Source organism: Bos indicus x Bos taurus, chromosome 23 (assembly GCF_003369695.1).
Source record: "Bos indicus x Bos taurus breed Angus x Brahman F1 hybrid chromosome 23, Bos_hybrid_MaternalHap_v2.0, whole genome shotgun sequence".
Lineage (NCBI taxonomy): Eukaryota > Metazoa > Chordata > Mammalia > Artiodactyla > Bovidae > Bos > Bos indicus x Bos taurus.
Window position 1 is genome coordinate 47069845 of NC_040098.1, and position 20724 is coordinate 47090568.

General features: G+C 41.0%; 1 protein-coding gene across 1 annotated transcript in view; it reads left to right on the forward strand.

Moving 5' to 3' along the window:
- Window positions 1-20724, forward strand: part of OFCC1 (orofacial cleft 1 candidate 1) — a 238717-nt gene that overhangs the window by 48929 nt on the left and 169064 nt on the right. Inside the window, exons 7-8 of the mRNA XM_027524513.1 lie at window positions 716-842; window positions 2932-3165. Of these exons, the coding sequence (XP_027380314.1) occupies window positions 716-842; window positions 2932-3165 (361 nt within the window). The remainder of the gene's footprint in view (window positions 1-715; window positions 843-2931; window positions 3166-20724) is intronic.

Below are 20724 nucleotides of genomic sequence, written 5' to 3' on the forward strand. Positions count from 1 at the left end.
TGCATGGATAGATTTTGATCTCTGGACATTGTATTGAAAAAAATAAAAAGATTATGTCATATCAGCTATTCACTTATTTAAATAATTCTTCCCCATGGTTTCTCCAACAGTTCATAAGATTGAAGGGGTGGTGATAGAAAAGGAAGTGGTAACACATTTTATCAAGTATTGGATCTGGTGCTTTCCAAAACAAGTCATATTTTAATTGTTGGAAGATCTTTAGCTCATATGTTGTTGTTTAGTTGCTAAGTCTTGTCTGACTCTTTGTGACCCCGTGGACTGTCCATGGGATTTCCCAGGCAAGGATACTGGAGTGGGTTGACATTTCTTCCCCAGGTTATCTTCCTGGCCCAGGAATTGGAATGCTTGCATGCGTGTATGCTAAATCGCCTCAGTCATGTTCCACTCTGTGCGACCCTATGGACTGTAGCCTGCCAAGCTCCCCTGTCCATGAGATTCTCCAGGCAAGAGTACCGGAGTCTGCTGCCATGCCCTCCTCTTACAGAGAGTCACATATTTTAAAGGGTTTCATTTAAAAAATGACTCACCACCCTACTTGAATCCACTGTGGCATGGTGTTTCTCTGACTCTTGTTATTCCGAGAAAAGGTGCAAGGGATACATCAGATTGTGCGTTGTATCAAAGGCGAACTTTTCCACTAATCCATCATCAATTTCTCTTCTTTTCATTTCCCCTGTTACTGTACCTGCTACAGAACTACAAGTCAAGGAATAATTGCAGATCCAAATGTTTGTGAAGCAGGTGGCGTAGCCAAGCTCGGTACCCTCCCAGAAGTAATCCACCCGTCAAAGGGAGTGGTGTGGCCTTGGCCCTGCTGGAAGGTGAGTTTCCGGAGACTTTTTCCACCTGATGTACAGAAGTTAAATCTAAGGTCAATTTCATTGACTCCCTTTCTTGTTGTGCCTTTCCTCTTGCAGGCCCACCCTTTAGATAAACAGAGTTCTAGCAGGTCTTTAAAAAATTAATTAATTCCTTTACTTTTTGGCCCAGCCCTGTGGCATGTGGGATCCTAGTTCTTCGACCAGGGCTTGAACCCACACCCCCTGCAGCAGAAGCGTGAGGTCTTAACCACTGGACCTCCAGGGACGTCCCTAGCAAGTCTTAATAACTCGTTCTGAGGAGGGTTCTATGCTGAAATAGAATTGCTAAAAGGTTCCAAGCCGCTGGAATTCCTCGAAACTGGGTCCATGGAGCCAGGCGGGGTTCTCCCTAGACAATGAGGCCGACTTGCCACCATGCAAATGAGACAAGGCTTGACATTTGATGAATTTTCCATCTCCTCTCTCTCCTCTGCTGACACTCGCTCTGAGGAAGGTTGTAAATGCAAGAGAGATTGTGGTATAATTCCTCAGACTGGCATTTCTGCCCCCTAGTCACCATTCGATTATCTTCCAAATTGCTGTGTTTCAGAGAGATAAAGATTTTTTATGGCTTGCTGACTTGAAACAACCACGAGAGCCAGCAAAAGATGGCTAAGCGGCCATGCATAGTAATTCCATTGGTAAATGACAAAATCTTTGTTTGTATGACATTTCCAAAATTACTACAGAAGATGAATCTGAAATACAAAATGTCACATTTGGCATGCAAAACTATCACAATATATTTCAGTATAAAATTCATAGAGGCGTTTAATTTAGAATGTGTTTAATAACTCAGTCTGCCTGCATCAGTAATCCTGCCTTGAGGTTTAAAGAGATTGTCTTATTTATTCACACGGTGTTAATTTTTAAAATATTTTTGGCAACGAAAATGCTAAGGTTAAATCTTTATTGTTAATTAAGATTTTATAATTAAACCAAAAAAATAATTGTTATTCTGATTAGTGGTTAAGTCTGACTTGTATGAAAAAAGCAGAAGAAGTTTAGCAACTTTCATTGTTTACTTAACTGTGATTTGATTCCAGAAGCATACTGTCTGTATGGAAATATATATTATCTCTCAGAAAATAAAGTCTAGGCAGGATTAAAAAGTGCTTTACTGTTAACTGCAGATTAACGGATGGTGCTACCAACATCGGTAGCCAGGAGAGTAACCTGTTTCTAAAAATGACATTAATTTTGCTTAAAGCACAATGTAATAGAGAATTCTTTAAGGTCAAATTATCCTTAAGGCTATTAGGGTAGGAAACATGACTTTATGACTTTTGAGTTATTAATAATCTCAGTTTAATTTTTGTGTAATCTGAAGCAACAGGACATTAAACAGCTTATCAGTTTGTACCAACTTTTCAGCATTTACTAAAAATGAATGGCCCTTTAGTCCCAGCTGAAGGTAAGCAATGAAATTCAAATGTGCCGTAAAATATTCTTCTATCATATAATTTAGTTACATGCAGTTCATGCCAAGTTTTAGGCTGAAGTAGATAGAAATGCTCTTCTCCCTTTATTTATTTAGACTCCAGTTGAACCCTGTGGGGCAAGGTTGAAATTAAAGGCAAGCATTCGATCAGGTGAGGTGTTAGCCTGACCTGTTTTGCACATCACTCATCAATGGGGCCCATGATCTGTGATTAGTGAGAGAGGTGAGGGCTGTCACCGTTCAAGCTTGCTGTCCATGTTCATCCATCCCTTAAGAGGCCTGCTGTGTGGCTTTCAGAAGTGTTAGTTTCCTGTCCATTCTATCTCATTATAATAGATGAGTGGTTTCTGATGTCACAGATCATTAACATACCACGCTTAAGAACTGGCTCAACTTTCCCTCGCATAATCAGTAGGCATGCCTTTTGACCCCCTAATTACATCTCCTGTAGTCCGCCTCTGTTATCACAGCTAATACCTGACAATTACAGGTTGAGTAAAAATAATTGTCTACTTTTTCCCTCCCTGAGAAACGCATTGTGGCTAATTGTGTGGTTTTACTCAATTCCTGCATCATTCAAGAAATTCAAGAAACCCGTCTTTTCTTTAGGTTGAGCAGAGTCGGTCACCTCAGCCTCTTCAGGTACAGATGAAGTGCATCAGGGGTCTCAAGAACAAGGTGCCCCAAGGCTGCTACCTCCTCAAATTGTCCCTGCTTGGTCAACCAGGCGGTTGTGTCTTGCAATGGAACCCAGAGGAGCAGCTGAAGACCAGGACGCGCCCAGTGAGGCACGGTGGAAACTTTTATGATGTGGGGCTATTTTTCCATGAAAGCCTTTATGTGGTAAGCTGGTCTTTTTGCACATGGATTACTATCTGTCCAGCTTTTCACCTTAGATGGTTTTAGATATTCAGCTTCGTGCACTAAACAGAAAGAATTTCATTCATTATTTAGCAAATACCCAATAAGCATCTGGTATAAGCCAAGCTCTGTGTTACATGCCAAGAGGTCACTAACGTGTATTTTGTGTGTGTGTGCAATTGTGTGTATACCTTGGTAGGCAGCCGAGGACATTGATTGCAAGTGAGAATCCAGCTTTAGGTAGGAAGAAAAGATGGAGGTTGTTTGGAAAATAGATTATGGATATAGGGGAAAGTGTTTACCAAGCAAAGGAATTCTGGAGGAGACAGTGCTGGAGGAGGAAGCTAGGGTTAACTAAGATTAGAGAGTGATCATGGATGCAAGGATGAGAAGTGAGGGGTTCGAGATCATTGAGTCACCTTTGGAAGCAGAGAGGATAAGCTTAGCTTTTTCTCAGGCAACAGCACCAGGCAGACTAAGACAGGGAACTCCAGCCCACAGAGAAGAAAGGAAGAGGCTGGGTTCGTCCTAGAACCCTCACCATGTTCTGGTGCTTGAGATGCCAGGCTTGAGAGTAGACTTTGCTAATACAGAATGGCCTTTTACACCGTTAATTCGGATGAACATTGTAACAATCAGTGTAGGTATCATGGGGCACCAGGGCTGACAAGATTCATTGAGGAACCAAGCCTCGGTCGAGTCATTTGTGAAACAGGAGTTAAAAAAATCTGCTCACCAGAGGCATTACAAAAAATGAGGTGATTGTGGAAACGCACAGTGGCAATACACAGTAAGAGTTCAGAAGTTTCTGTGGTTATTATCGTTATCGTTATTCTGTCTCTCTGATGGAAAAGCCCATAAACGTTTTCCAGGTGACTTTCATTTTAATACATATGACAAATGCTTATAAATATATATATTTAAACTTTTTATTTTATATTGGAGTATAGCTGATTAACAATGTTGTGATCGTTTCATGTACAGAGTAGAGTGACTCCGCCATACATACACACGTACCCATTCTCCTCCAAACTCCTCTCCCATCCAGGCTCTGTATACCATTGAGCAGAGTTCCCTGTGCTGTATGGGAGGTCCTTGTTGGTTATCCATTTTAAATAGAGCTGTGTGTAAAAGTTGACCTCAAACTCCCTAACTAGCCTGCCCCCTCGCTTTTCCTCTCTGGTGGAGGAAAATTTGTTCTGTAAGTGTGTGAGTCTGTTTCTGTGATAAACACATATTTTGAACAATTTTTGGATTAACCTTGGCTTGAGAACAATGTTGATCAACATTTTTTTTCTCTGATGAATGACCCCCAAAGCCTTGTTAAGACGTGTGGGGTGCAGGTGAGAGGCATTAGTCAAGGGAGGACATGGAGAAGACTTACCCCCTGGGGGAGCCCTCTCCCCTGTAGAACCAGACTTTGAGGACAGGTGATAAGAAGGCAGCAGGTGCAGTTCAGCCCATGAGCCGAGATCTTGGTTCTTGCTATTTATCTGGGAGCAATTTCAGGAATGTGGTGACAGCTAAGATTTTAGTTAATAATTTTAAAAAAGGGTCCAGCCAGTACCTAATGGATAACTACATTCTTCTGGTAGATTTTAATTAAGTACCTACCCTTTTACAGCTTGGATCTGGGCTACTGAATATGTTATTCAAAGAGCTTGCTATCTAGAGGCATCTGCGTAAGTAGATGTTTTACATTTGCATGCATGCTTAGTCACTCAGTTGTGTCCGACTCTTTGCCATCCCATGGGCTGTGGCCCATCAGACTTCTCTGTGCATGAGATTCTCCAGGCAAGAATACTGGAGTGGGTTGCCATTTCCTTCTCCAAGGGATCTTCCCAACCCAGGGATCCAACCCGTGTTTCCGGCATCTCCTGCATTGCATTCTTTACTGCTGAGCCACCAGGGAAGTCCCACAGAGAGTGCTACAGATTAAATGTCAGGAGGGTTTAGTGGACAAAGAGGTCATCAAGAATGTCTTTGGGGACAAGAAGCAAAGCCGCAAAGAGACTGATGTCAAAAAATGGGCACAGCGTTAAGAAGTGCATCAGGTCCATAGGGGAAAGCAGAAGCTGCTTATTCCTCCAATAGTGAAATGCTTTCTTCCCTTCCTGCCAAACACAACACAGAGTATCTTAGAATGGTTGAAATAACAACCCCCAATTTTCTTCCCCTGTGTCAGAAGCAAACAAACCAAAATAATTACCTCCTGCCACAGCCAAGGAAAATTTATTCTTTAACAGCCTGACAAAATGTCAGTGAATTACATCCATCCCTTGGTATCACCTAGCAAAATCCTGGATCCCCAAAGAGGTATACTGGGCTATTTCACATGCAGCGTATGTAAGAAAAGTGCAAAAATTCAGGACAAAACACAAACAAGCAAAGCACCAACACCTCCAGAACTTGACAGGAAAGAGAAGTCATCAGAGGCTGTTTGAATTCAGAATAAAAATGCTGTTGCTCAAAGTTCTGCTCATTCCACTGGGTTCTAGCAAGTTTTTCCGCTAACCACACGGTTCTGCCTGCCAGTCACTCTGCTGGCAGTTTCTGGGAGACTGACAGTTAAAACAGTAAGGTTTAAAGAAGTGTCATTTTTCAGTAGTAGGAACAGATAACACAAAAACACACAAATGTGTTTGTGTATATAACCGATAATATTTATGTCATTCCTTTCCAAATACAAGCTGAAGTCAGGGTCATTTCTCCATGAACAGGAGAAACTGGCTTCATACGGTTGTTTGAGAGCTCAAGACATCTTACTTATGTTAAACAGGGAAAGATGGTCATTTATTTCTATGCAGACAGGAGGGACAGTCTTCCCTAGTGGCTCAGATGGTAAAAATTTGCCTGCAATGAAGGAGACCTGGGTTCAGTCCCTGTGTGGGGAAAATCTCCTGGAAGGGAATGGCAACCCACTCCAGTATTCTTTTTTTTTTTTTCTATGCATAGTATGATTTATTTATTATTATTATTTTTTGCAATACTGCTGCTCTCAATTGTATTTCTTTTTTTTTTTTCAATTTTAATTTAAAAAAATTATACATGTGTTCCCCATCCTGAACCCTCCTCCCTCCTCCCTCCCCATACCATCCCTCTGGGTCGTCCCAGTGCACCAGCCCCAAGCATCCAGCATCGTGCATTGAACCTGGACTGGCATCTCGTTTCATACATGACATTTCACATGTTTCAATGCCATTCTCCCAAATCTTCCCACCCTCTCCCTCTCCCACAGAGTCCATAAGCCTGTTCTATACATCAGTGTCTCTTTTGCTGTCTCGTATACAGGGTTATCGTTACCATCTTTCTAAATTCCATATATATGCGTTAGTATACTGTATTGGTGTTTGTCCTTCTGGCTTACTTCACTCTGTATAATAGGCTCCAGTTTCATCCACCTCATTAGAACTGATTCAAAGAACTATTCTTTCCTGGAGAATTCCATGCACAGAGGAGACTGGTGGGCTACAGTCCATGGGATCTGAAAGAGTCGGACATGACTTAGTGACTAAACAACAACGACCACAGGACACCAGTCATATGGTGGATTTGGTAATAGTATCTGGGCCCAAAGAATGTTTCATTAATGACTAGACAGAACTGTTATGCTTACAATTCTCATTTGCATTGGTACAGGGATGGGCCATCTTAAAAAAGGATATAAATAGTAGGTTAAAAAGCAAAACCAGCAAAATGCAGGCAAAGAACATTGATTAATGAATTTAAAACATTTTCTGAAAGGTCAGACGCTCATGTTGGGCTAAGCCCCAGGCAGGTCTAACCAACATGACCAGGCCCCTTGTGTGGAGCAGGTAACCCATGCTGACTCCAAATTTGCTGACATAACAGAGTTATTATTTCTGGAAGGATGTAGCATTCTGGAGCAATTTCTGTAATGATTCCATTAAGACCATGGTTTCCTTCAATTTAAGCCTATATATTTCACTTTTCACATTACTCTACACCACACAGGAAATAAAACCATGTCTTGGACTGAGTGTTTGTGTTACAAGAGGAAAAAAATTACTTGATTTTGATGGTACTTAACCCCATTTTATTCCGTAAGTGCATCTATGTTTTTTTTTAATCACCTGTCAGTGTGAATAATGAGATTTTATGAATACTAGTTTAAAGGCAAAAACTGTTCTTATATTAAATTGTGGCAATTTTGAGGATTCCTTGAGGAAGACAGCAAGCACATGACATAATTTCCTTGGATAGTATTTACAAACACCCTCTATAGCTTCCCAAGTCGTGCTAGTGGTAAAGAATCCACCTGCCAATGCAGGAGCCATAAGAGACTTGGGTTTGATCCCTGATTTGGGAAGATCCCCTGGAGAAGGAAATGGCAACCTGCTTCAATATTCTTGCCTGGAGAATCCCATGGATAGGGGAGCCTGGCAGGCTGCAGTCTATTGCATAGAGTTGGACACAATTTAGCAATTGAGCATGCACAAATTACCTCACAGTCGTATAAGTTCAGTTTACCAACAATGAACACTACAAGGAAATGTTCAGTTCAGTTTAGTCGCTCAATCGTGTCCGACTCTTTGCGACCCCATGAATAGCAGCACGCCAAGCCTCCCTGTCCATCACCAACTCCCGGAGTTCACTTAAACTCATGTGCATTGAGTTGGTGATGCCATCCAGCCATCTCATCCTCTGTCGTCTCTTTCTCCTCCTGCCCCCAATCCCTCCCAGCACCAGAGTCTTTTCCAATGAGTCAACTCTTCGAATCAGGTGGCCAAAGTACTGGAGTTTCAGCTTTAGCATCAGTCCTTCCAATGAATACCCAGGGCTGATCTCCTTTAGAATGGACTGATTGGATCTCCTTGCAGTCCAATATTAAGATAATCTTAAGAGCCACATCTTGGTGTTAGTAGTTTCTAAAATAGAAATAAATCTGATTGAGAAGAAACACATCAATTCAGAGAAAAAGATATCATTTTAACATTAATTATATACGGGGAACCTGTCACTGGTAGTGAATAAGGAAATAAATATTATTTTGTGGTCTTATGACTTCATGTTTATTTAGTCTTATCTCCCCTCTTTAAACTACAAAAACAATATTTTAGGTAAATATTTTCAAAACAGAGAAGTGAGCTCATAAATTGACTTCCTTGAGGCATGAGCAAACTTAACCTTGCTCATTCTCCTGTGGAAAGGTAGATGAAAGCCTGCTGATGTGCCTTCTAGAAATTTCCAGAGTACTTCGTCATGCTTGGAGACCTCCCCAAGTGCAACAGTTGATGTTAACAGTCAACTTGATTATTTTAAAGGCCAGGAAGAAGTTTGTCCAGACGATTTTTGAAATTTCCAAGTGAAAATAGCCATTTTGGGCTTCTGATTATAGAAGACAACGTAAGCTCTTTGCAAAGAAAATCAGAGAATTAAAAAAACACATGTCAAAGTCTAATTTCCAGCAAGCATGTATTCCTGTTCTGGAACCACATTACCTGCATACACACTTACCTTCCTTTCATTAGTCATAGCTGTCTAACTACACAAAGGAGAGAAATAAATATGTAATTTGGGGTTTGATAAATAAGTATGTAATCACTTAAAACTTAGGAAAGGAATATAGGTAATAGTAGAATCACACTAAGTGGTGCCAGCCGACACTGTGTGGGGTAAGCAGGTTACTCCGCTGAGTTGGCTCTGGTTTTCTGACTGAAAAATGGGGAGACATAGAAAAATGTTATTGCTTTAAGCACTGAATTTGGAATTGTTTGTTATGCAGCAATGGATAACTGAGGAACTTATTTGGCCCCTTCTATGACCAAGCATGTGCAGAGTACATCATGAGAAACACTGGGCTGGAAGAAGCAGAAGCTGGAATCAAGATTGCCGGGAGAAATATCAATAACCTCAGATATGCAGATGACGCCACCCTTATGGCAGAAAGTGAAGAGAAACTAAAAAGCCTCTTGATGAAAGTGAAAGAGGAGAGTGAGAAAGTTGGCTTAAAGCTCAGCATCCGGTCCTATCACTTCATGGCAAATAGATGGGGAAACAGTGGAAACAGTGTCAGACTTTATTTTGGGGGGCTTCAAAATCACAGCAGATGGTGATTGCAGCCATGAAATTAAAAGACGCTTACTCCTTGGAAGGAAAGTTATGACCAATCTAGACAGCATATTAAAAAACAGAGACATTACTTTGCTAACAAAAGTCTGTCTAGTCAAGGCTATGGTTTTTCCAGTGGTCATGTATGGATGTGAGACTTGGACTATAAAGAAAGCTGAGTGGAGAAGAATTGATGCTTTTGAACTGTGGTGTTGGAGAAGACTCTTGAGGTTCCCTTGGACTGCAAGGAGATCCAACCAGTCCATCCTAAAGGAGATCAGTCCTGAGCGTTCATTGGAAGGACTGATGTTGAAGTTGAAACTCCAATACTTTGGCCACCTAATGCAAAGAGCTGACTCATTGGAAAAGATCCTGATGCTGGGAAAGATTGAGGGCAGGAGGAGAAGGGGACGACAGAGGATGAGATGGCTGGATGGCATCACCGACTTGATGGACATGAGTTTGAGTAAACTCTGGGAGTTGGTGATGGACAGGGAGGCCTGGCGTGCTGAGGTTCATGTGGTCACAAAGAGTCAGACACGACTGATCGACTGAACTGAACTGAACTTCACTGATGACCAAGAACTGGGCTTCCCAGGTGATTCAGTGGTAAAGAATCTGCTTGTCAATGCAGGAGATGTAAGAGATGGGGGCTCGTTCCCTGGGTTGGGAAGACCCCTGGAGTAGGAAATGGAAAACCCACTCCAATAATCTTGCCTGAAGAATTCCTTGGACAGAGAAGCCTGGCAGGCTATAGTCCATGGGGTCGCAGAATCAGACATGATTGAGCATGCTTGGGCAAATGACCAAGAACTGTATCGAGAGTTGGAGAAATAAAGTCAGGGCTCTCAAATTGCTTGGGTAGCTGTTGCAAATTTAGTCTTGTGTGCTTAAAGAAAAAGAACCATTATATATCTGTATTCAAAGTTGGTTCACCCAAAAGGCATTTGATTCCTGTGTGCAATGCCTGGTCCTTGAGTTATGCTGTGTGTATGTACAAAGGAAGGTGTGGGAGGTGGGAGCAGATAGGTAGAGGCCTCTTACAGACTGTTGTGTTCTCTCCAAATTCATGGGCTGAGGTCTTAAATCCCAGGACCTCAGACTGTGACTATGCTTGGAGACAAGGTCTCTTTAAGAGGTTAAGTTAAAATGAGAACACCGATGGTGGTTCAATCTCTCAGCTGTGTCTGACTCTTGCAACCCCACAGACTATGGCCTGCCAGGCTCCTCTGTCCATGGGATTCTCCAGGCAAGAATACTGGAGTGGGTTGCTCTTTCCTTCTCCAGGGGATCTTCCCTACCCAGGAATAGAACCCAGGTCTCCTGCATTGCACGCAGATTCTTTACCAACTGAGGTACAAGGGAAGCCCACTTGAAGCTGGGGTAAACCTGTAGCTGAGAACACTGGGGTAAATCCTAATCCAGTAGGACTGGTGTCCTTATAAGAAGAGGAGATTAGGACACAGAAGCCATGGAAGATCACGTGAAGACACAGGGAGACAGGCAAGGAGAGAGATTTCCAAAGAAATCAATCCTGGCGTCATGTTGATTTCGGACTTCTAGCTTCCAGATCTTTGAGAAAATAAGTTCCTGTTGTTTAAGTGTTCCAGTCAGTGGAGCTTTGCTATGGTGGTCCTAAAAAAACTAATGTAAAGGCTCCTAAAGAACTGGTGACAATGAATTGTCCTTTGATTTAATGGGAAAGAAGAAACAATGACTAACTTCAACCTTTTAGAATTCAATACATCAATTTGCCTTCACTGAAATAAGGTCTAAGAAAACCTGGCTTCAGCTTGCTGTGTTATTGAGCTATTTCATGGGTATATAGAATTTTAAGAAGTATGCACTCATGTGTGCTGAGTTGCTTCAGTTGTGTCTGGCTCTTTGCGAGCTTATGGCCTGTCCGCACCAGGGTCCTATGTCCATGGGATCCTCTAGGCAAGAATGCTGGAGTGGGTTGCCACGCCCTTCTATAGGGCATCTTCCCTATAGACCCAAGGATTGAACCTGCCCCACTTAAGTTTCCTGTGCTGGCAGGCAGGTTCTTTGCTGCTAGCACCACCTAGGAAGCCCTTTAAGAAGTAGCTTCCCTGGTGGCTCAGACAGTAAAGCGTCTGCCCCGCAATGCGGGAGACTCAGGTTCGATCCCTGGGTCGGGAAGATCCCCTGGAGAAGGAAATGGCAACCCACTCCAGTACTCTTACCTGGAAAATCCAGTACTCTTGCCTGGAAAATTCCATGGACAGAGGAGCCTGGTAGGCTACAGTCCATGGGGTCGCAAAGAGTCAGACACGACTGAGCGACTTCACTCACTCACTCAAAGAAGGTGAAAGTGAAGTCGTGCAGTCCTGTCTGACTCTTTGCGACCCCATGGACTGTAGCCTACCAGGCTCCTCTGTCCATGGGATTTTCCAGGTAAGAGTACTGGATTTTCCAGGTAAGAGTACTGGAGTGGGTTGCCATTTCCTTCACCAGGGGATGTTCCCGACCCAGGGATAGAACCCAGGTCTCCCACATTTTAGACAGATGCTTTACCGTCTGAGCCACCAGGAAGTATATCAACCAGTTAATATTTACACTTCAGTGTGGCAAGGTATCGTTGTTATAGCAGGAGATGGGCACCATTTTTGTTTTACTGGAGGGAAATCCAATATGAATAAAATGGCAACTTTTCAAACATGACATTTAATCCATGCATGTAAATCAAACTGAGAATCTATTATTCATTATTAAAGGGGTGGCATATTTTTATTACTCTGAGAATGAAACACAAATACCGTGAAAAATTTAGTGCCTTTTCTTGAACTTTTGAGACACTTATCATGTAGTCATCTAGCTAGTACTGGCTCTCATTTTAAAATATAGCCATGAAATTAATAAGTTTGGAGTTTTATACCTGAAAAAAGGATGCTCAATTTCAGTGAAATAGGCAAATTTATTTTTTATTTAAAGCTTCCCAAATACTTAAGATGGTAAAGGACTTAAGTAATGTTCAGATTCCAGTATGTATATGAAGAATATAGTTCACATTCTTGTCATTATTAGTCATGGTTCCCAGAGTTCTTCCCTGAAGTGCTTTCTGAAAACGACATATATCAGAAACTGATTAAAATGACCTAAAGTATTAATTCTTAAACTATGATGAACCCAACATTTCACAAGAGGTTATTTTCTGTGTGACATTTAATATCAAAGAATTGAAATGATTTTAATAACTCATAGGAAGGAGTGATCTTAGGAAAACTAGAGCTTGAGCATGACTGCTTTTTTTGATTATTGATTATTACCATGCATAATGAATAGCCCTGGCTATTAGCATTCAATACTTTTGGAAAATGACTTAATCTCCTGGGCCTCAATTCCTTCGTTTGTAAAATGGGAATCTAATATCTAATTTGTAAAGATTTAGTGAGCATTAAATAATGTGATGTACAGATTGCTCAGTATAGTGGGTTACATGTAGGGAATAACTAGTAGCTATAATTGTTTTTTATTTATAATAATCTTCTATGTAGCATGTTTTCTTCTTTTTGCTATGTTAGATTTCTTGAGCCCTTCAAAGCGTTCCTTCAAGAAATATTTGTTGATCCATTCTTGATTTCTCTCTTCTAAGAAAACTCAGTTTCCATTAAATTTATTCAATGCTCTTTTGCCTCTATTCCTTTTTACTAGGTGATGTGAAAGGTTTCAGGGCCATCAGTGTAAAAAGCCGGTTATCATTGTCTCATATTCTCTGGCAGGAAGGAAGAGTAATGTGTGTTGAGTGCCTGCACTATGCCAGTTTCATCACTATGCGTTTAAAATGCCCAAATAAGTGCAAATTTCACACCACGCAATCTATTGTTAAATCCATTTTGAGGATGAGAGAAACAGATTTTTGAGATGAGAACTTGACCAGATGTTCAAAGCTGAGATCCAAACCCAGGTTTAAATGACCCCACAGTCCAAACACAAAGTTTCACAACCTGCCCTAAAGGACGCAGCAAGAATTGATATGTTGGTTTTTAAATCTGTAAACTACTCATCAGTTCCCATAATTTTCTTCATATTCTTTTTACCAGACTTCTGTTTCTAACGCCTAGTCTCTCATTCTTTTCTGGCTATTCTTCTGTCCTTTGTGTCTATTTTATACATGTGTTCACATCTGGTTTACTCAGAGTGGAGTGCCCTGGTTACCAAATAGTAGTTCTTGTTCACTCTGCATGCAATTGAATAATCAATTCAATTTTTACCAGCCTCACTTGGGCATGAGGCTGCTGTATTACATGATACTGACAGGTGGTCACTTAATCTTAAATATATTTGGCAGCACTAGTATGTAAACTTCTTGAGAGTAGGGACTGGTGTCTGTTTTGTTCACTGCTGAATCTCTGCCACCTAGAAATGTGTCTTGATAAGTATTTTTTTAAATGAATGAATAAACTTAAAACTTCTAATGAGACACATGGCAGACTTCAAATAGATGAGTATTGACTGCCTTATAGTTGAAAAGGTCCATACCATTTCTGTTCTTTATCGAGCCCATCTTTGCATGAAATGTTCCTTTGGTATCTCTGGTTTTCTTGAAGAGATCCCTAATCTTTCCCATTCTGTTGTTTTCCTCTATTTCTTTGCATTGATTGATGAAGAAGGCTTTCTTATCTCTTCTTGCTATTCTTTGGAACTCTGCATTCAGATGTTTATATCTTTCCTTTTCTCCTTTGCTTTTCGCTTCTCTTCTTTTCACAGCTATTTGTAAGGCCTCCCCAGACAGCCATTTTGCTTTTTTGCATTTCTTTTCCATGGGGATGGTCTTGATCCCTGTCTCCTGTACAATGTCACGAACCTCCTTCCATAGTTCATCAGGCACTCTATCAGATCTAGGCCCTTAAATCTATTTCTCACTTCCACTGTATAATCATAAGGGATTTGATTTAGGTCATACCTGAATGGTCTAGTGGTTTTCCCTACTTTCTTCAATTTCAGTCTGAATTTGGCAATAAGGAGTTCATGGTCTGAGCCACAGTCAGCTCCTGGTCTTGTTTTTGCTGACTGTGTAGAGCTTCTCCATCTTTGGCTGCAAAGAATATAATCAATCTGATTTCGGTGTTGACCATCTGGTGATGTCCATGTGTAGAGTCTTCTCTTGTGTTGTTGGAAGAGGGTGTTTGTTATGACCAGTGCATTTTCTTGGCAAAACTCTATTAGTCTTTGCCCTGCTTCATTCCCTATTCCAAGGATAAAGGACAGAAATGGTATGGACCTAACAGAAGCAGAAGATATTAAGAAGAGGTGGCAAGAATACACAGAAGAACTGTACAAAAAAATCTTCATGACCCAGATAATCACGATGGTGTGATCACTCACCTAGAGCCAGACATCCTGGAATATGAAGTCAAGTGGGCCTTAGAAAGCATCACTATGAACAAAGCTAGTGGAGGTGATGGAATTCCAGTTGAGATCTTTCAAATCCTGAAAGATGATGCTGTGAAAGTGCTGCACTCAATATGCCAGAAAATTTGGAAAACTCAGCAGTGGCCACAGGACTGGAAAAGGTCAGTTTTCATTCCAATCCCAAAGAAAGGCAATGCCAAAGAATGCTCAAACTACCGCACAATTGCACTCATCTCACATGCTAGTAAAGTCATGCTCAAAATTCTCCAAGCCAGGCTTCAGCAATATGTGAACCGTGAACTTCCTGATGTTCAAGCTGGTTTTAGAAAAGGCAGAGGAACCAGAAATCAGATAGCCAACATCCGCTGAATCATGGAAAAAGCAAGAGAGTTCCAGAAAAGCATCTATTTCTGCTTTATTGACTATGCCAAAACCTTTGACTGTGTGGATCACAATAAACTGTGGAAAATTCTTCAAGAGATGGGAATACCAGACCACCTGACCTGCCTCTTGAGAAATCTGTATGCAGCTCAGGAAGCAACAGTTAGAACTGGACATGGAACAACAGACTGGTTCCAAATAGGAAAAGGAGTTCGTCAAGGCTGTATATTGTCACCCTGTTTATTTAACTTATATGCAGAGTACATCATGAGAAACTCTGGACTGGAAGAAACACAAGCTGGAATCAAGATTGCCAGGAGAAATATCAGTAACCTCAGATATGCAGATGATACCATCCTTATGGCAGAAAGTGAAGAGGAACTTAAAAGCCTCTTGATGAAAGTGAAAGTGGAGAGTGAATAAATTGGCTTAAAGCTCAACGTTCAGAAAATGAAGATCATGGCATCTGGTCCCATCACTTCATGGGAAATAGATGGGGAAACAGTGGAAACAGTGTCAGACTTTATTTTTCTGGGCTCCAAAATCACTACAGATGGTGACTGCAGCCATGAAATTAAAAGATGCTTACTCCTTGGAAGGAAAGTTATGACCAACCTAGATAACATATTCAAAAGCAGAGACATTATTTTGCCAACAAAGGTTCGTCTAGTCAAGGCTATAGTTTTTCCATTGGTCATGTATGGATGTGAGAGTTGGACTGTGAAGAAGGCTGAGTGCTGAAGAATTGATGCTTTTGAACTGTGGTGTTGGAGAAGACTCTTGAGAGCCCCTTGGACTGCAAGGAGATCCAACCAGTCCATTCTGAAGGTGATCAACCCTGGGATTTCTTTGGAAGGAATGATGCTGAAGCTGAAACTCCAGTACTTTGGCCACCTCATGCAAAGAGTTGACTCATTGGAAAAGACCCTGATGCTGGGAGGGATTGGGGGCAGGAGGAGAAGGGGACGACAGAGGATGAGATGGCTGGATGGCATCACCGACTCGATGGATGTGAGTCTGAGTGAATTCTGGGAGTTGGTGATGGACAGGAAGGCCTGGCATGCTGCGATTCATGGGGTCGCAAAGACTCAGACACGACTGAGCGACTGATCTGATCTGATAGTTGAAAAGTGTTTTAACTTTTTAAACAATTTGGTATTTTATGCAGATGCACATTCTTCATTTTATTGGAAATGCTGCTGAAATGCCGTAAATCCACCTTTGTCCTTTTGTGTCTGTTCTCTACATCTGTTCACATCTGATTTATTCAGGGTTCAGAATGCCCTAGTTACCAAATAGTAGTTCTTGTTCACTTTGCATGCAATTCAACAATCAAATCATTTTGAATTCTCTAAAGAGGAGGAACTTGCTTCTATATTTGAACTCACTCACATTCAGAGGGAATAAGTTTTAATATTTCAACATCTATACAAAATGCTTTACAATGACTTTTAAGGCACTAATTCTCTTATGAACACTGATTGAAGTCACAAAGGGTTGACGAGGGTAAAGAATTTCTCCAAGGTCACATGGTCTTGTAATTGCAAAGAACAAGGCTGGCTATCTTTTCCTATCCATCTGCCTCATGCATGTACCAGACAGTAGTCAATGGCTTTGAACTGATGGGGCTCTCAGAGCTTCTAGTGGTTGGCAGGAAAAGGATTTATGTGCAAACAAACAAAAAATCACTAAGTTCAAGCACCAATAAAGGTCAATCTAGAAGATTGCAAAGCATGTCTAGTAGACTGCAAAGCATGTCAGGCCCCTGCTTAAGCTCCCCTAGTGGATCCATTACACTCAGGCTAAAAATCCAAATTCCTTACCTGGCCCTCCAAGCTTTACGTGATCTGGTTCCCATCCTCCTTTCTAATTTCCTTGCATGTGGCTTTTCTGCTTGTGTGTTTCATTCGAGTTTCACTTTCTCTTCTCTGAACAGACCAAGCTCATTCTTATTATAAGGTCACTGTATTAAAGGTGGCTTCTGGCCATGAGGTTCCTCCTCTAGCCTTGACACTGCTGTCCAAGGTCAAGTGCCCCTTCCTGAGACAAGATTTTCTTAATAAAATAGCTCCTCCTCTGGTCATTTTCTAGTATATCTCTAATTTCCTTTTATTATTCTAATATCCTTAGTGATCAAGTAGACCATTTATCACTATTGATATCATCTTATTACTTGTCTTCTCCCCCACCAGATTGTAGCTCAAAAAGAAAAAGAAGTTTTGTTTAATTGTTTTTATCATCAGTGCCTAAAACTGTTGCTGAAGTTGTCATTTAGTTGTTAAGTCATGTCCAACTCTTTTGGGACCCTATGGATGATAGCCTACCAGGCTCTTCCACCCATGAGATTTCCTAGGCAAGAATACTGGTGTGAGTTGCTGTTTCCTTCTCCAGGGTATTTTCTCTGGCCCAAGGATTGAACTAGCACCTCCTGCATTGGCAGGCAAATTCTTTACCACTGAGCTACCTGGTAAGCAGCAAGGGTGTGGTTGCGTAGTTTCATTAAAATGGTTCTCCTTTTACATTTGTTTGGCATTGAGTAATACCAAAAAGAGATATTTGCTGAAATATAAATGGGCTTTTAATAAATGTGTGTGAATGAATGACTGAATGAAAGGAAGCATAAATTTGGATATGGCTTTTGACATAGTCAAATCAATAATGTTAGTAGCTGGGAGAACATGAACAAATCATTACTTGTCTAAATCTTTTTTCAATCACCTGTAAAATGGGCTAATATTAACCACATTGACATGCAGATCAAACGTTATAATGTGCATGTAAGAGCTTTGTAAAATATAAGATGCTGCACAGGCATTAATATTATCGCCAGATATATCTTTGGTACCATGTGGGTTTCCCAAAGGGAAAGTGTTGATTAGCAATTATTGCCAAAAATTTTATCCTTTCCAAATGATGTATTTGCCTGTTCCTTGTAAAACCATTTGTGGTTAATTTGTTGGTCTTTGATCTAATCAGGCTGCAGATGTTCAGAAATGCCATCTTTTTGTGCATTGAGGCTCAGTCACTGGGGTTTGTAAAAGTAATGGGCTGTGCCCAATTTTTCCCCAATGTCTTCAACTCTCAGGGACAATGAAGGGAAAAATCTATCTTTTGCCTAACAAGGAGAAACTGAAAAGAAAATTTAACTTTTTGTTTTCACAGTCAAAAAAAAAGGGGGGGCGGAATATGGGGGGAGAAATCCCAGAACTAAATTTTCTAAATTAAAATATTCAATTAGATTTTGCCATCTCCCTAGAGTGAAATATTCTTAGTTGAACATTTGAGTAGCATGTGAAGAGATGAGTTATGACATATTGAGGTTGAGGTCAGGTAATGGAATTGCGATGTAATGAGATGACATGCCATATATTTCCTCTTGATTTCAGTCATGTTTGATGGAAAATGGTGGCAAGGCCATATTTTTTAGCCAGTAATTATTCAGGTATGAATCAGTTTGATCTCAGACAGAATTGTGGTTGCCCTGAGCTGCGGAAGTCAATTAGACATGTGATCAAGGACACACGAACCTGTCTTGTCTTGGTATCTATATTGGACATTGATTCTCAAAGTCTCTTCTGAAGGACCATGTGAATCACTATTACCTTACCCTGCCTGTAAAAATCAAAATTCCCAAGCTTCACCTCAGACTTATTGATTTAAGGACGAGAATGGGCCCTAGAAGTCTGCATTTCAAACAAATGCCTTTGGGTAATTCTCACACAAACCTAGATGGTCCTTGAGGACATCACTGCACGATTGTGAATGTTTCCCAAATAATTAAATTTGTTCTTAAGAAATCACAAAATGAGATTCAGGGACTGTAGGTTTGAGAGATCATAGACCTCTAATCTCATTGTAGGGAGATTTTTATTTCAGAATTACTAATTTGTAAGCTACCTGATGAATCTAACACTCGGACTCATATTTATATTAAAATTATAGTTAATTTGCAATGTCGTGTTAGTTTCAGGTGTATAGCAAAGCGATTCAGTTATATACACAATTGTTTGTTGTTGTTTAGTTGCTAAGTTGCGTCCGACTCTTTGGAACCACATCAACTGTGGCCCGCCAGGCTCCTCTGTCCATGGCGAGAACACTGGAGTGGGTTTGCCATTTCCTTCTCCAGGGTATCTTTCTAACCCAGGAATGGAACCCGGTTCTCCTGCACTGGGAGGTGGATTCTTTACCAGTGAGCCCCCAGGGAAGTCCATATGTGTTTATACACATATATATAAATAAATAATATAAATTTTATATAAATAAATAATATACAAATTATATTTAAATGAACAAATAAACATATAGCATTCATATTTATAAATATATATAAACATATAGGCATTTGCATTTGTAAATACATATATATATTCCGAAAGACTCATTCTTTAAGGATCCCGGAAGATGAAGTTGTTAAGGGTGCTGGGATGATGGAGTTCTGTTGGAGGAAGCATGTTTTCCCTTGATAAGCTCTGGGTCTGCTTTTGATGGCTGAACCCAGTGGGAACAATGATGGAGGGAACAGGCTGAATACAGAGAAACATGTGGGGGAGAGCCCAGCTCCTTAGTCTGTAGGGATCACGGGGGACAGGAAATAGGGTTTAGAGAAGTGGTCCAGAGCCTCTTCACCAGGAATCCAAGGTAGGCCCTCTGATGCTCACCTCCAACACTCAGGAAGCACAGCATGAATGGCTCTGGAGCTCATTGCCAGGAATCAAATCCCAGCTCTACCCTCTACACCTATTTTCTGTGTGACCTTGGGTGTGACCTTGCCCCAGTTCTCTTTGCCTCAGGGCATCACTTGTCACATGGAGTAAACAACAGGATCTACTTTGTACAATTATCATAGTGATTGAGTTCATAAAGACAAAGTGATTTAAAAAGTACCTTGCATTTAGTCAACTTTCAATAGAGATGAGAGCTCCCCTGGTGGCTTAGTGGTAAAGAATCAACTTGCCAGTGCAGGCAACACAGGTTCGATCTCTGGGTTGGAAAGATCCCCTGGAGAAGGAAAAGGCAACCCACTCCAGTATTTTTGCCTGGGAAATCCCATGGACAGAGGAGCCTGGTGGGCTACAGTTCGTGGAGTTGCAAAGTGGGACACAACTTAGCGGCTAAGCGATAACAACAGATGAATAGTTGATACTCTACTGTTAGGATTAAGAAACTAAAAAAAACACAACAGTTTCTAAAACAGGGAACTGGAGCTATTACATTTGCACACAAAGCACTGGTTTTCCAATGGTGTAGGTGTAAGATTTTTCTCTCTTCTTCTATGCAGAAGCTATGAGAGTTAGAGCTGTTACCAACCTCTGTCCTTGATCCTCAGGCCAAGATAAGTTTCCAAGAATAATTACTTTCTTTCATCCTGCAAGCACAAAGACAGGGGATTAGTGCTAATTTGTCTATTTATTTATCTTGGCTGAGGGAATGGAAGGGAAAATAAAATGGCGCTATTAAACTCTCACTAGATAACCTAGATTACCCTGTACGCCTCTGTCCAGAATTGTTTGCCTCAAATAGAACACTTTGCTGTTTTCTAATGCAAACTAAATACACTTATTTATTTTCATGACTACGCTTATTCCTTACAGAATATGAGTCTCCAAAGACATCATTTTGTTCTCTTCCCCTTCTCCCTACCTGCCACCTCCTTTTCATCACCGCTGTCCTTTCCCCCCAGTCCCTCCTCCACCCGCTTCCCAGCACTTTGTACAT